The following is a 17284-nucleotide window of genomic DNA, read 5'->3' on the forward strand; positions in this document are numbered from 1 at the left end:
CACTACGGTTTGGTGTCGGTATCGGCGGCAAAAAGCTTGGAGCGAAGAGCGCGCCACCGCACAGTAGTACACTGGCAGAAACGCGCAGGTCCTTTCCATTTCCTTTTACTCCTTCGTCCTTAAACCGAGTTTCCTTATGTCCTCCTCCTCTGTATTCTCCATACTCTCACACCCACCCACAAGTTTTTTTTACCGCGCGAGTTACTCCTATTTTTTCGTAGGCAAAACTTTCGGACTTTAGTGGTTTCCTCCCCTTCCACTCAAAAACAAAAACTACAATTATTCTCAATATTATTTTATTGTTTATATAGCATAAAAATTGTATACTTGTTAATATTATTATTTATATTAATATAAGTTTTTCAGTAGACTTTAAAAATTGTGTCGAAACCAAAAGAACGACAGCGGCTCAAATGGCCAGTCGGCACCCCAAAAATATAAAAAATAAACTACTAAGGGCAACCCCATTTCGAAATACCCTACATGTTAATAGGGGTCGCGCGTGTTGCGCAACACCTCCTGGCGACCATCCGGTTGTGTAGCCCGTGCTCAAGCTGGTCGACCGGTTTTTATAAGGCTAGACATTCGAGAAAAAAACTACCCCCGCGGCAGTTTGGGCAACAATGACCACGGCACATTAGTGTACCGTGTCCAGTCGTGAACTTCAATTTCACAATTCAACATACTAAATTTTTACATTAAAAATGGTTAATTTTTTTGGTATTTAATAGTTTTATAATTATTTTTTAAATTTAATTTTGTTATTTTCGGTGAACAAATGTGCATTTTACTTGTAAGTTTATACAGTTATGTTTTATATACTTTTAGCGCTTAATTAGGTTGTTTGCTATTTTTCGTTACTGCACCTACTGCGCAATAAGAAAAAAAAGTATTTCGGTATGCTTTATTTTTTAATTTGAAGCCTTTCAAGAGGAATGAAGCCAACGATCTATGTTTGGCGCGATATTCGATGAATATACAAATTATTACTTATTAGTTAATAGTTAATAGTAGAAAATTATTAATTCTTAAAAGCTCAATTCAATAAAATAAGATATTTTAAAATTTTATCTTCTGGAAAATATGAAAATATTTTTGGATGATATAAAAGCATTAAAATAATATACTTAATTTATATAAAATAACAATAATTACAAGATTAATAACATTAACTGTAAAATATTTTTGTTTTATTGTCAAGGTTTATTTTTTAAAATTTGAATAGCTCTATATTCATACGTTTAAGTAGTTTACTATAAATTGATCTCATTTACAACTAAATATATTGAACTTATCTGGCCATTATTATACATATTTGTACTAATAAAATAAATATTATTATACTTTGTGTTATTTTATTCATAAAGAGTTATAATTAATAATTAATTTAATTAAGAAGAGATTTGTATTATAATATAATTGGGAAAATTATAGGATATATATATTTTATATTATCAACATTTAAGTACTAATTATTTTTAATAATTGAGATTGAGCAACAAAATTAAATATAATATCTTCGGCTTTCGTCTATCATTATTTTTACACCTATATGTCGCTTTTAATTACTTTTTTTTATTGGCCGTCATCAACTCTTTCTAGCTATTTGATATTATGCCAACAATCTGTTTTGTATTAATATTAGTTCAGTGCATTTATTTTTTTTACCTCGGTATAATTTAATTTTAAAAATAAAGATGTGTTTTTCTACTTATTGCAATCCAAGTACACGTGCAGTCTTTTTTTTACTTAAAAATAATATTTTTTTTGAAACTAATTTGTATATGATATATTTTAAAATAAATATAATATTTAGTATTACGAACAATAAATAAAAAATTTACTTTGAGATAAAACGGGAAATTTAGTTAAACATTTTATTCATTGATGTTTTTATAAAAAATAATTTTTTTTTCAAAGTTTAAAATACAAATTCAATACCACACTTTGCAATAATAATATTTTGAATGTTACTTTTTAAAATATTATGAAAACTACAAAAAAAAAAAATTATTTCAACTAGAAAAAAATAGTTGTCATCGACATAATATTATATAAATATAATTTTTTTTGTAATATTATTTTATTTCATTCATTTAATTTAATTCTGCCAGATATAATAATTTTGTTCTGCTCATAATTTATTTTAATCGATTATAAAACATATTAGCGTATTATTATTATATATAAAAAAAAACGTATCTACCTAACATGTTTTAGTTGGAAAAATTAGAATTGCAGTTTGTACATTTTTATTTTTTTTAAATTATATAATTTTGATATAAAACCGTAGGGATCATTATTATATTATATCGTTACAAAAAAATAAATGTATTAATACTTTTACGGCGGAAAATATATTCCTTGTGGAAAAAAAAGTAAAAAATCTTGCACGTTATTTTTTTCTCCATACTACACTGTTTATGAATTTTTTTTTTTAATCCAATTTTACATTGGAATAATAATAATAATAATAAAAAACTGGATATAAAAAACTTGTCGATAAATAAAATTTTTGTTATCGTAATGGGAAAACGGGTTATTATTTAAATCGCGGGAATAATATTAATATTATTAGGTATTAAAATGATGGAATATAGACTGTTAGGCGTGGAAATAAAATCGACTCACCTGTAGTTCGCTGACCAATTTTTCGGTCATCATTTTCGGGTCGCTCAGCACTAGCGAATTGTTCTGGTTGATGACGACGGACACGGACGGGTCGCCGCCGGGGACCGTCGGTTGTCCGGCCAGTCCGACGGCTGACGCCGAGTCCTGCTGCTGCTGTTGCTGGACGGCCGCGCGGATGGCCGCCGGCGACGGTTGTCCGACGATCACGTCCGCGTCGTCGGCCATCTCGGAGTTTTGCGTTTGTTGTTGTTGTTGTTGTTGCTGCTGTCGTTGTTGGTGTTGTGCGACTTGTTGAGCGACCATGGCGATCGCCTCGTCGGCCGTCACCTGTACGTTGTTCGACGTCTGCTGCTGTGGTTGTTGTTGTCCGACTACGACGAGGGACGACGGCACTTGCTGTTGGTCATGGTTGACTTGCAGCGTGGGCGGCGGTGGCGCCGCCTGAGGTTGCGGCGACGGCGAAGAGTCGACCGCTTGCTGCTGCTGCTGCTGTTGCTGCTGCTGCTGTTGCTGTTGCTGCTGTTGTTGCTGCTGCTGCTGTTGCTGTTGCTGCTGCTGCTGCTGCTGGAGTTGTTGCTGCTGCTGGTACTGTTGCCGCTGCTGCTGCCAAAAATCCGCTGCCGGGTTCATCTTGAACACCGGCCTTTGCAACAACACGGACTGCTGTTGCTGCTGTATGTCCGCCGACATTTCGTCGTCGTCGTCGCCCTGCAGGTGTTCGTGGCCGGGCGAGGCGCGAAGATCCAGCGGGACCGAAGAGATCGTCTTGACTGATGTGAAACAATTCGATGATATTTATTGTTCTGCTCTATTCGCTCGCGTAGCGTCCGAACGACCGGTTGTCAAACGCAGTGGTGGCAGCGGAAGTGGTAGCCGTAGTAAAAGCAGTGGTGGCTGCTGCACATGACGCGCGTAAAATCCGTCCGGAAGCAGCGATTCACTCGATTTGTACGACGATTACACACGAATGCGAAAAGAGAAAACGTAATTTTTATCTTTCGAATCTGTAAAAAAAAAAAAAAACGAAAAAATTGAAAACTCGAGAATCAAAAAAAAAAAAAAAAATTAAAAATAAAATGAACGTGTTTTAGAACATCGTCGTAGTATATAATATTTTCGTTTGAAAATAAAAACCGCGGCACGGACGAAAATTTATCGTAAAAATAATATAAAGTAATAATATTATATTATAATAATATTATATTGTATTATAAATATTATTATAAATTATCAACGAACCGTATATAATAGTAAAACGGAGAAATATTGCGATCTGCGTTTTATATAGCGACACTTGCGGTATATTATCGCGGAAGATATAATATAGTGTAGTGTCGCCGATGAGATGTATGCGTGTACGAGCCTATAAGTCGGGAGTCGGGCACCTAAGGTGTTCGCGACGCCGGAGTAGTCTTGAGACTGAGCGACGTCTCAAGACGCCGGGCCGGAAAAACGTCGGCTGTATGCGAGCGCGGCGAACTGAGCGCGCGCGTGTGTACGTGTGTACGTGTGTGTGTGTGTGTGTGCACTCGCGTCGGCGGCGGCGGTGGCGGCGTCTTGTGTCGGCGTCGCGGCGCGACTGAGGAGATACGCGGCCAAGATGTCTTGGAGTCGCGGACATATCGCCGTCCCTGTCGGTAGCGTGTGCCGGCCGCCGCGCGCCGTCCTTTTCTACGGCCGGTGCGCGCCGCGGCGCTATTGGGGTCGGGTTTTCCCTCTTAGGAAAGAGCGCGCGGTACACCGCCAGACGTTTTCCTTACGTCCGTAGGTTCTGCGCCGGCGTCCGCCCCTAGCGCTCTCTCTTCTCTCTCGGCTCTCGCTCGTCCCACCCCCGCCGGCGGCGAAGAAGCGACAGAGGGTGTACGGTTTTCCCTCCGTTCTACCCTTGTTCTTATTTTTTCGTTTTTCGTTTTCCCGCCCCCCGGCCGCAGCCGGCCCGGTGCGCCTTTTTTCCTCTACCCCGCACGCCGCCCCCGCCGACAATGCGCTGCACGGTTTTTCCGTTTCCTTTCACACCGTCTTCGCGCGCCCGACGCGACACGCTACTATTATATAATAATAACAATAATAATAATAATAATAATAACGGTACGCGATATAAGTATAATATTATAATATAATAATATATACGCGTGAGTAAGGCGCCACGCAAACGTCCGAAAATCATTTCTACGATTTATTTCGTTATATCATTTTTGTACTCAAGAATTTCGTATACATCGTATGATCTACTATTACGTACTTTTGCGTAGAAACATGGGTATAAAATAATGTTTTTGTCGTTCGGTTGCATAAAAAGGTTTTGATGAAAGAAAAATAATAATATCATAGGCTGCTACAAATATTGGGTACCTAGGTATGTAAAAAAAAAAAAAAAATTATGCCCTAACTTATCCAGCAAACGCGTATACAGTCGATTTTACTAAGCTTATAACTTGATAATCGCTTAAAACGTTTTGTTCGTTTTAGATTTTAGTAATCTTTTCTGACGTTAAAACACGTTTTCGTTTGTTCTGAACGTTTTGACGCCGTCCAGTGGCGCTGCCTTACGGACACCCTTCCCAAATTTAACCCTTCCGCACCGAAAGGGTTGACTCGTTTCGGGTTTAGCCCGGGAGATATCGTTGTGACTGCCGTTTTGGTATGAAAACTATACAATTAAAATACGTGAGGAAACACTCGAATGTTATACTCATAGCGCCGCGGTGTTACGTATTAAAGTAGAAAACATAATAACAAGATAAATACAATAAAAATAAAACCAAATAATATAAAGTTATATTCGATCATAAGCACAAACTCACGCAAATTTAGATTTTTTTTATTTATTCGGGTTTGGATAAAAGTTCAAACATACATAAAAATGTCTGCGTATATAAGTACATATAAAAGGTAATCAAAAAAAAAACTCTTGAAAAATATATGATAACAATTGTCATACATATTGTTATGCACTTTTGCACGGGTAATAATGTCAACGACAAAACTCACACGGTTGAATAATAACAAAATTCAAGTTAAAGTTACGTTTGAAAATAAAATAAAATGCTAATTATAACAATTATATTTTACATCAATTAAAAAAGTTATGAAAGAAAATCATCTTGATATGACTATATACATACCATGAATGTCGATTGATTGATCACCTAAACAAAATATATAGGTCGCGTGGCACGCGTCCACGAATAAAATTGAAATACAAATATCGTAAAAAGAAAATATAAATACAAATACTTGCTAATAACATAATAAGAATAACATAAAAATACTGTAATAATACATATTCATTTTTATTTTTATTCCTGACCTAAAAACAGACAAGTGCCTTGAAGCAGTTTCCGGGTTTTTGAAATATATGATTATAAAATGTGTAGGAATAAAATATAATAAATATTATTAATTATGCATTTATGTAGTTTGCATTGTAATGCACTTCTGATAAAATTACTGCAACGTTTGTTATCCAACTCATGAGTTCAAAGATTTTTTCCTGAATTGTTTGTTGATATAACTCTTTGAATAAAAAATACGCAATATAATTATCACTTCAAATAAAAATATATATGGTAATTTATGCATTTTACGTTTAAATATATCAATATTATGTAAAAAACAATATATATACCGTATTCTACACAATGAGCTCAGCACAGTCTTAATTTATTTATGTTTTTAAAAATTAATCTAACCTATATAGTCTTTTTTTATTTATTTTATTATAGTAAACGCCAATTATTAATGATAACAAATTGAATAAAATATCTTATTATATTCGCTTTTTGTCGTACGGTTTGTTAAATGTTTGTAATATTCAATTCTATTTTAATAATTATTTTGATTATTTAAATCCACAGACATTCTGAATTAAAACAAAAAAAAAAAAAAAAAAATCAAATATCCAATATACATACAATATATAGATTTAATTTTCCCTCAAGTACAACTGAATTGTTCGCTTTTAACATTCCTTTTAGGGTAAACAATGTAAATAATAATGGTGAGTAGGTACTTGATATTTGATACACATTATAATAATTATGTTAAGTCATTTTAAATTTTCATCCCAAATACATAAAAAATCGTCCTGTATGTAAACATATAAATTCTGGATTTGAATTTAATAAAAATGGTTAAATAGATAGATAAATGAATAATTTTTATAAAATATAACGTATAGTTATTGTAGAATGCATCATTATTTAAATTTTTGATATAGGTACAAAGTAAAAGTATATAAATTTATTATTTTTTTAAGGTTAAATAATAGCCAATAAGTGAACTTTGCTTTAAAGATTAATAGTGCGTATACGATTATTTATCTCGAATAAAAGTATTTAAAAAATAATTATTATGGGAACTTATGATTCTATTATCGCTGAATAAATAATTTTTATCGTAAGTACATAACGCTATAGTTAATTTAACCTCTAACGCGGTATAAGAAATCACTGATTGCATTGTTGATCCGTCGGATAGAGCACTCCAAGACGTTCGTGTGTCCCAGAAACATAATGGTAAATTGGTAACAAATTATTTTAATAATTGTAGGTACCTAATCTATTTTTATTTTTGATAATTATTTAGCATTAGCCTACATATAGTAAGCAATTGTCATTATTATCAAAACATATTTTTTATTATTATAAGCTAATCAACTATAAAAAATGTATTAATTTGTTAAAAAATATTAAAATTATGGCAATTACATATAGTATATACGCGCTATAAATATAACTATGTGCATGTAAAATGTTATGTTACTTAATGCAAAATATTAAGCCAATCAGTGAATTCTACACGATTCATAAACGTAAACGTAATATTTTTAACGCGTAACGCTCATCGTGCAATAATATGATAGTTACAACATATGTAGACGCGCGTATAAAACGGGAAAAGTTCGTCGCCAGGTGCGTGGCAAACGTGCGATGTTTAATCCCCGACGGAAAAAAGGGATGACCATCAATGGCCATTAATAATAACAAAAACGAGTATTTCTATACGTGCGATGGAACGAACGCGTGCCTATTTATACGCATGTAAATAATAATAATAATAATAAAAAAAAAAGGCCGAGTACTTATTATATTATTATTGTTTTCGGGCGACTACCGCGAAGAGGGATCCGTTCGCGGGATACACGAACGCGGTATAAGTTAGGCGCATATACTTATGTGATGTATTGCTGTGCTGTGTCCCGCTTTCGGTCAAAGGGTCAACCGGCGGCTGGTCGCCCCTCGAGGGGGGTGCCGGGAGACCGTTGCCGCGTGCAGCTGGCCCGCGGACATTTATGAATAAATTCGCGGGCATCGCGAGCGCAGCTGACGTGCAAGCGCGTATAATAATATTATATAATGCGAGTATATGTGATATTATATACAAGTCGTCGCGGGTCGGCCGCGATGATGACCCGCGATCTTTTGTTGTCCGCGGACGTAAATGAAATAAAAAAAATATATATACACACAACGAAAACATTTACTGCATTGTTTAACGAGAGAGACATTTTGAGAGTGAGAGAGTGACGAAGAGGAGAGAAAAAAAGGTCGTCGCGCCGTTATAGCCCGGTATTATAATGTATTGTACAATAATTATGACCTCGGGGCAACAATCCCTTCGCGGCTTTTTGTTTTCTTGTCGCGGACACTACGACGACGCGTGCTGCTCACCCCGCCAAACCCGTCGGTGGAAAATCGCGATTTATTATAATATTATATGATGCAGTATTATTATCCCTCTCGGACCAGGTGTGTACCAGGTATAGGCACACGTATAATAATGTTTTAAGTCGATGTTCGCTAGCGTATAAGCACGCACGCACACGAACGTCCAGCTGCACGTCATGTTACCTCTGGCCCACCCCTTAAAAAACGTTTGCCCCTAACGCGCGATAACCCTATTTATTCTTTTTAATTTCGACGACGGCGCTAATTAAACACACCGGCCGGTCATGACCGTTGAGCTGGCGAGTCCCAACGTCATAACGTCGCGCAATCAATTTTTCGCGTGTACAAGCTCGTGCAATATACACCTATCGTAGTGTTTTATGGTCGTGGCGGCGATGACGTTGGCATATTTTTCAGTTCACTTTACAGAGTCGCCGTATTATTTTAATATTTTTTAACATTGCTGAATGTATAATTTTTATAACGAAAGGTAAAATTAAAAGGGTGTCGTTGTTATTTAATTATCGCGATAATATTAACATGTTTACTTTGTTGTTTTTTGTTTTAGTGTAAAGTTTAATTACTCTAATTATTTCAAAATCTGCAAAGAAAATTTATGAGTTGAGGTAGGTATATCGTATATTATGTTTGTAAATTGTAATTATATTATAGTAGAGACTTAATATACAACTTTTATATTATAAAAACGTTTAGTTAACGCGTTAAACACAATCGCACGCAAACGATCTCACCCAAACAATTTGACAAGTTCTTACATGATAATAATTAATATACCTATATGCTTTAAAAATTCGTAATTCGTTGGTCTAGGCGTTGCATCTTTAAAACAGTATATTGTATTATCGAAACAATCCGTGTACTTTTATAGTATAGGACCTATGTGTTATGCAAAAATTTTCATAGACAAATTTTACTAAAAGAAAGTCTTTTAATGAAATATATTAACTATCGTGATAGTCTTGCATGATCGACTTAACCTCAACATGAAAAAAAAATTGAATCCTCAATAACCAAATTCCAAAAAAAAAAAAAACAGTTTAATTAATTAATTTATTTATTCATAACAAAATTTAAAAATCCAATATTTTAAATTAATGTTACTTCTTTAATAATTGCTTATTTTAAAATAACCTATTCGTTTCAATTATATAGTAAATATAATGTAACTAATGGTCTGAACTGACTAAGTCGTGAAATATCAATAAAAATATAAAAAATGTACATTATTAAAATAACTATACTGTATTTAAAAAAAAAAATAGACAGCATATAAGTTTATGTCACTGAAATTAATTTTTTACAGTATTATATTTTTGATATATGAATCACAGCCATAACTTGCAGGTTGTTGCACTACTTTTTTTTTATCATTACCTTTCCCATCAATGTTTAATTGAATTGTAATTAATACATACTGCAGTGATACATCTTATTATTTTAAGATAAGAAATATTTATTTTTTACAGAAAGTGATTATTGATCGCTTTTTTCACATTATTCATTTTTATCGAAACTATTCAAAGTTATTACGGAACAATAAAATATAAACAATATTGAATATACAATGTACAATGTGCATGCTACCTATATACATAGATTTTCCGTGCCTGTACTATTATTATTATTTATTTTTAATTGGACGTTGTGAACAAACTTCTAAAGTTTTCATAAAATAAAAAGTAGGTAGGTAGGTATGTATAATGGCCGATAGTAAAAGTAACGCGCTATATAACATGACGGTTCGTTTATATAATTTTTTCGCGTGTTATCTTTGGAGCGCAATAAATATTTACGCTTTATAACCGTTGTGTATATGTAGCGGCGAAAACGAGGAGAAATATGTACGACGTCGGGTGCCTTATTCGGTATACATACTTTGTGTTTTTTGACGGCAAAAAAAAAATATAATAATAATATTACGAGTATAAAATAGACCGCTTTTGGATTTTACACGCGATCGCTTAAATTATTATTATTGTTACCATTATATGATAATTGTTGTTTGGATGCATAAAATATAATAATAATAATATGTATCATAATATACGCGTGTACGCCACAGCACGACACTGCGCGGCGGAGGGGCAGACGATTTCCAGAGAAAATACTGCAACTACGGTGCAACACTATCGTTGCGACGGCGTGCGCCTCGATGACGGGCCGCGGAGGTGTGTATATTATAATATGACGTATAGTGCACTTTCGCGACGAGCCCTGCTGTGCCGGCCGATATAATACTATTTTATACGTCATATACCTATATAACTGCATAATAATATATAACGTCGAAGTCGGTAATCCGAGCTCAGTGGCGGCGTATATGCGTTCGTTCTCGTATTATTGTTTCGATTCCCACGCGCGTGGCGGCTGTGGTTACGGCTGCAACCTATATAATATATTTCTATATAATAATATTATATATATGCCTACAATACATGATAATATATATATATATATATATAGGTAGGTACTTGCGTATATTATATTATTATATATATAATGTATGTATTAATATTGTACGCGCCGCGTGTCCGTTCGTTTCTCTCCGTCGCAACAGCAATAATAATATAGCGTATATAATAAATCGGGCGCTCGAATATACGTAATATTATTATTGTATATAAAAGAAAATATTATGTATACAAGGCAAAAAGGCAGAAAGACATAATAATATATAACGGGCGGCGCAGAGAAGAAATTATGACTTACACCGATGGGTATAATATGTGTTATAGTGCTCGCTGAAAGCTCAGAGGTTTTGGTATATTATATTGCTGCAGCGTATTATATATAATGATAATATTAAAAGAAACCGATAAACAATTTCGATGTATTATATACTTGTACGTCTGCGTCTGCGTCTGTAGCCAGCGCTCCTGTAGGTACCGACGAGGGCAACCTACGACACGACGACGATGCCGATATTATATTATAAAATTATCATATTATTATATGTGTCACATATACCTATATATACGTCGTTATTTGCACGGGTATGTGAAAAAAAATAAAAAAGAAACAGCAAACATAATGATAAATATTATTTGCACACGCGTATAGACATTAGACATGTTTAGGTTTGCGTATATAATACATATCCAAAAAAGCGTATGTATACCTACTGCATAATTTACGAGAAAAATCAAACTGCATCGCGAGCACTGAAAAATTACATCGGTCCGCAGCTGCTGCTCGTGCCTCATTTCCCTGCTGTATGCAGCAGAGTGTACTTATATATATATATATATTATTATAATGTACGTGCGATCGCGATATTAATGATTTCCTGGCCGAGCGCGAGCATATTAAATAATAATAAAAATACAAGTTTTGTTCTTCATACTATTAAATGTATGTATATTGTTATAATCGAGTCGTACGCACATTGGAAAACGACTTTTGCGGGTGAGGCGCAAAAAACCGTACGAAAAGAAGTGAACAATTAATATTATATACGTTATTCGCGGTGTCCCGTTGATTTATGTCTCGCATTCCGACGATGAATGCACGATAGTTACCTGCTGCAGTTTACCACTGCTGCAATATCAATACGAGAACTGCGTAAAAAAAATGCAAATCGTTACAACAGGTGCATTGAGTCGAAATTAGCGCTCACGCGATAATAATAACAAAAATAATAATATTTTTATGTATTAATAATTGCATTATATGACGTATTAGAACATTTGTAGACTTACCCCGTATTCGATTGATAGGCTATTTTTCGCACAGCTATATATTATCATGTATTAATTGGGTATAATGCATAGGTATGTGTATTTATACGAACCATCCGCGTATTTGCACAACACCACTCACGATCGCGCAAACGTACGATAAAATGTATTTTAAACATCATTGCGGCGAAATATACATATTATATTTTCTAGTAACGCCCTGGTGGCGCTGCCCGACAAAATTCCCTCCCCTAAAAAATAGATTTGACCGTGGTGGGAGAGATATTGAGAGGATGTCCGCTATCACAATAATATCATAATAATGATATGTATACGCAACGGTTATATAAAATGTATGTATATGTATATAGGGGACGGTGTTTTTCTTGTTGATTTATCTGTCGGAATTCCTAAACCATTACCGTTTGTTGGTATTATATTTTCAAAAGGGATTACAACAAACCGCTCGCGGTCATCATAACAGATAAATTTTTATCTATCCCGTTCGCCCGCCACCCGGCAACGGGGCCGCCCAGAGTCCACTGTCCAGCAATAAATATTTAAATTTCCGCCAAAATGGATTCGGCCATTTACAATATAAATATAACAGTTCCCCCACAGCAGCCGGTATGTTTATAATAATATGTATATGTATGGTATTTAGATGTTAAACGGACACGAGACAGAAGAGGCTGTGATGGGTGGTGGTAAAGGCGCGGGCAATGTATTGATAATAATTATTCACCATAACGATAATAATATTATATATATAAACAACGAATACGGAGTGCGAGTTTATATACACGCATATATTATAATAATAATACAGTCGGGAAATTCGTTCGGATACATATTATAATACGTCATACACATTGTGTTTTTGGACGTCAAGTATAGCAGAGACGTGGAGGCGCGGTGAGGAAACACATACACATATATATTTACTATATTATGGAGATTGTGAGAGAGTAGGTAGGGAATTTCGTGCTGTAATATGTAATACGATATACCTATATACGTATATAGGATTAGTCAATTAGAAAATAACAGTAATTTTCATAAAATATAACCAAAAATCTTATATTTTTAACGTATTATGATAATAATTTTTTTATATATATATATATATATAAAAATTAGACACTTCTAATATACTCAGTTCAGTGTACTCATATACTATAAAAAATATTATAATATTATATTATTATTAATATTTATAGGAGTAGGTACCTATATTACCCATAATATTTATTTAGTCGAGAAAAAAACATAGACTTTTGGAAACTCCGAATAGGAATGGTGGACGTATAATGTATATATTAGAATAATTAGGAAGACCTATACTAGACCAGCGATAGAGCTGTCGTATTTGTGTGCGCTTGTGCGTGTGTGCATGTGTACGCGCGTGTAGGCGGAGCTAGACCAACCCAACATACACGTGGGGATGGTCACGGGCGCCGCCCTACTCTTCTTCCTCTATATAATATATTTATACATATATATATATATTATATGTATATATACATCTGGCACTACCGCCACTACGAACATATAATAATATAATATATTATATTATTATTATATGTACACGTGAACATTGCTGCCCCGTTGCAATCGATTTACCCTTCGGATCCATTTTGGAAAACACGCGATGACCGTCGTATTTAGCTTACAGTATTTTGTCAAAGTTGTATTATATAAAATATATCTACTCCCGTACACCACTGTTACGCGAATAGTGCGACTAGTGCGAGGCAATTATATCGGCCGGGGTGCAGGTTGAAATATAGCGTCCTGCTAGTGGGTTTTCGACGTATACGGTTAAACGGTGACTAAAACTGTTATATGTGTACTACGTAATAACGATAATATATGTTTTGGCCTGGTAACGCCTATTATTATAAAATATTTTTCATTATAGGTAAATATTATACTAAATTTTTTCACCATTTCGTTAACGAACGTTTAAGTCTCCCCAGTTATCAATCAAAACTCTAAACTAAATTGACATATTGCAATCATGTATATAAAATATGATCGGATTTATACAACAAACACTAAAAAATTTAATTATAAAATACGTAATTAGTTATAGTTAAAAATAATAATATTTTTATTAGAGAAGTATCAGTAAAATAGGTTTTTAGGTTCCATTTATTTTTCTAAGGCAAGAAAAACAACGAATCTAATAAGATATATTATATATATACATCTATAAAGCTGATAGGAAATTAAACAGCAAGTATTACAGCAATGATTTCTCTAAGCTTGATTCCCAAGTGTATGTAAAATATTTATCTAAGTAAATGGTATGTAAAAAATAAACTGTATACATAATACACATGGATATAAGATAAAGGTAATCATGTAGATATGATAGATACTAGTTTTTATTTTCTGTTATTTAATTTTTTCATTAGTGTAGTAGAATACTTCATGTAAAGTTTAAAAGCATAAATATCATCTATTCTATTGTGCAACAACTTATTATATTCTTATGATGCGGTCGAATAATCTTGATTTGGTATTATTTAATAAAATAGGTGTATTTCATGTATCATATATAGAAAGATATAAATGTATTTTGGTAAATTTCTTACAGTATGCAATCAAATGTTCACACAAATAATGTACATATCGTAGACGTATTACCAAGAAGAAGTGGATACAGTAGAGCTCTATTGATGTTTCCATATAATTATCTACTAGATTATAGTCTACATTTTACAATAAAAAAATAATAGATAATATTGTTATTACTAAAATACAAAATACCAAACTAAATTATCTGATATAAATGTGATTCAAATTTAAGTTAGGTATAGAAATAACTATAGTTAGAAATGAAAGTTAAAAATACTAATAAAAAACTTATTAGTCATCGATATAGTATCTATATAATATAGTTTACATTAACACGATTATAAGTTCAAGTAAAAATAGTAACGCCATAGGTAAATCATGATCCATGACGTATATTTTAATTTAATAAAATAGGTATTAGTCATGATACTATGGTACTACCTAACTACTAAGTTAAATTAGGTAATTTAACAACATGGTATACCTGTCATATATATATATATATCTAATATTGATTTAATACTATATTTACTTACAGTGATTGATTTAGTTTAACTGAATTAGATTATAATTAATCATATTATATTACAACGTATTTTATAAGAAAAATAATTTTTATGTTTTATGAGGAATTTTCATTTAGATATTTTATCCCTTTGTTCATTATAATTTGGTTTTAATTTACAAAATTGTATTCACATAAACAATAATTATTATATAAAAAGTAATATTTCGTACTATTCACTTACCGATTAAGTTGAGTATTATTTAGAATTGAGTTGTTTCCTTGGTTGTTGGTTTAATTTAAGAACATATAACTTATAGGAGGAGGATAAAATAAGGAACTAAGTACCAGTATATTATAATATTTATCTTTCTACTGAACTTTTTGTTACGACACAATGCGTATAAAAATAATATCACATCAATTTTATATAAATACTTCTTTCTTATATCACACAATATTCAGGAACGTTCGAAAGGGTAATATTAATAAAGTTAAAAATTTATAAAATTTTGTATAACGAATTTCTGATAATTTTCTTATCGTATAAAAGTTCCAAAATAGTCATTCAAGTAATTGAACAATAATAAAATATTTTTTTTTATTTATTTGTTAACTTATAGTAATTTATTTTCGTAAACTAAATTTAGAATTTCAATTTTTTAATTTTTATATTTGATTTTTCAAATATATTTTTAACAAAATGTTGTGCCAAAAATATATAGGTACTTAAGCAATAATTTGTTTGATATAGGGGAATGCACGTTGTGATTTATGGTATTTAAGTTTGGTAGAATAAGATTGAATGAATTTGGTGATATCTAGGAGCGTATTTATATATTTCTTATATAAGATTATGTTTATTTATATGTAATGGTACTATTTGGAATGGGATGGAGCCTGTATGGGGAACGTTGTACTACGTGTTAAATTCTAAACCATTTGTCCCCTGTCGTGGTCACTCCGGAAAACGATCCAAACAGCAGCAGTTAAGTGGCACAATATTTCCGTTTCGTATGATACTGTTCCTATTGCCCAGGTCCGGTCATACCGTCCGATGATGTGGTGACAACGATGATGATATCCGAGTGCTGTATTGCCGGATCGCTTGTCCGTGGATCGTACCGTCGCCTCATTTATACCACTCAAAGCTCCTGCAAACCCGAAGTCAAAATTTAATAATTATGTACTCACAGTGTATAGCAATTTTACAAAACAAATCATACGGTATGCCGATATAATGAGATTTATGTTTTATATAAACTTCATAAGCCTAGGTCAATTTATTTTTTTATTTATTTTTTCACAAAAACCAATTTGTTTTTTTTTTAATAATCCATAAATGGAACGAAAATAATAACTATAATTATAAAAATACTGTCCCATTATTTGAAAATGTAAAATAATAATTACTAATGGATGGGAAATTTACTGTAACAAAGTTAACATCGTCTTTTGTTTTCTCCCCCTTTATTATTGAAACATTGAAAGACATTATGTTACACGAAGCAAATCTTAGGGTTGTTATTCATGCTAATTATTATATTATATTTTGTAATAAGTAATATAATTTATTATATTAAATAATATATAAAAAATATATTTAAAGGAAGATAATTTATTGAATTGTATCTGGAGATGAAGCTAAAGTCTCTTACAAAGTTACAAATATTATATGACTAATATTTATTCATAAATCTCTCATTTTATTGATAAAATTTATAACTGTATCAATGTTTTAAATATGGTTATCTTAGGACATAAGGAGTATCAATGACTCAGCAAGTGATACTGTGTTTTGCATATACCTACAGAAACAATAGTTTGGACTAAAATATTTTAAAATATAGTACAAGGTGATTCTTTTATTCAAAATCTATAAACGTTTTTTAAAATAACTTTTTAATATTATTTTCAGATAAAATAAAACAAATTTTTTTTAAAATACTTTTTTTTTTTTAATGGCAACATACATTTTTAATTTCATATTCCAAAACTGATTATTTTTCAGAGTATTTCGATATATAAAAACCAAAATTTAAACGAGTAGTTTATGAGTTCCAATTTTTATTATTTTAGGTGGTAACAGGATTTTAATTTTTGATATTATTTAACTTAACACTTGAATAAAATTGCATATTATACATAATTATATATATTGTATATATAATTAATAATAAATAAAAAATAAGTATAAA

At 32.3% G+C, this 17284-nt stretch overlaps 1 protein-coding gene across 4 annotated transcripts in view; it reads right to left on the reverse strand.

The window, feature by feature from the left end:
• Nucleotides 1–15701, reverse strand: part of LOC114129697 (Krueppel homolog 1) — a 48831-nt gene extending 33130 nt beyond the window's left edge. For 2 of the 4 annotated variants that reach the window (XM_050197822.1, XM_050197809.1), the window contains exons 1-2: nt 3871–4261; nt 2632–3635 (exon numbers count right to left, since the gene is read on the reverse strand). In XM_050197822.1, the coding sequence (XP_050053779.1) occupies nt 2632–3321 (690 nt within the window). In that variant the 5' untranslated portion in view covers nt 3322–3635; nt 3871–4261. Of the gene's footprint in view, nt 1–2631; nt 3636–3870; nt 4262–15330 lie in introns of those variants that run through there. The other 2 variants (XM_050197811.1, XM_050197815.1) reach the window with 2 other exon arrangements.
• Between the last annotated feature and the right edge of the window lie 1583 nt (nt 15702–17284).

Source organism: Aphis gossypii, chromosome 1 (genome assembly GCF_020184175.1).
Source record: "Aphis gossypii isolate Hap1 chromosome 1, ASM2018417v2, whole genome shotgun sequence".
In the NCBI taxonomy this organism is placed as follows: domain Eukaryota; kingdom Metazoa; phylum Arthropoda; class Insecta; order Hemiptera; family Aphididae; genus Aphis; species Aphis gossypii.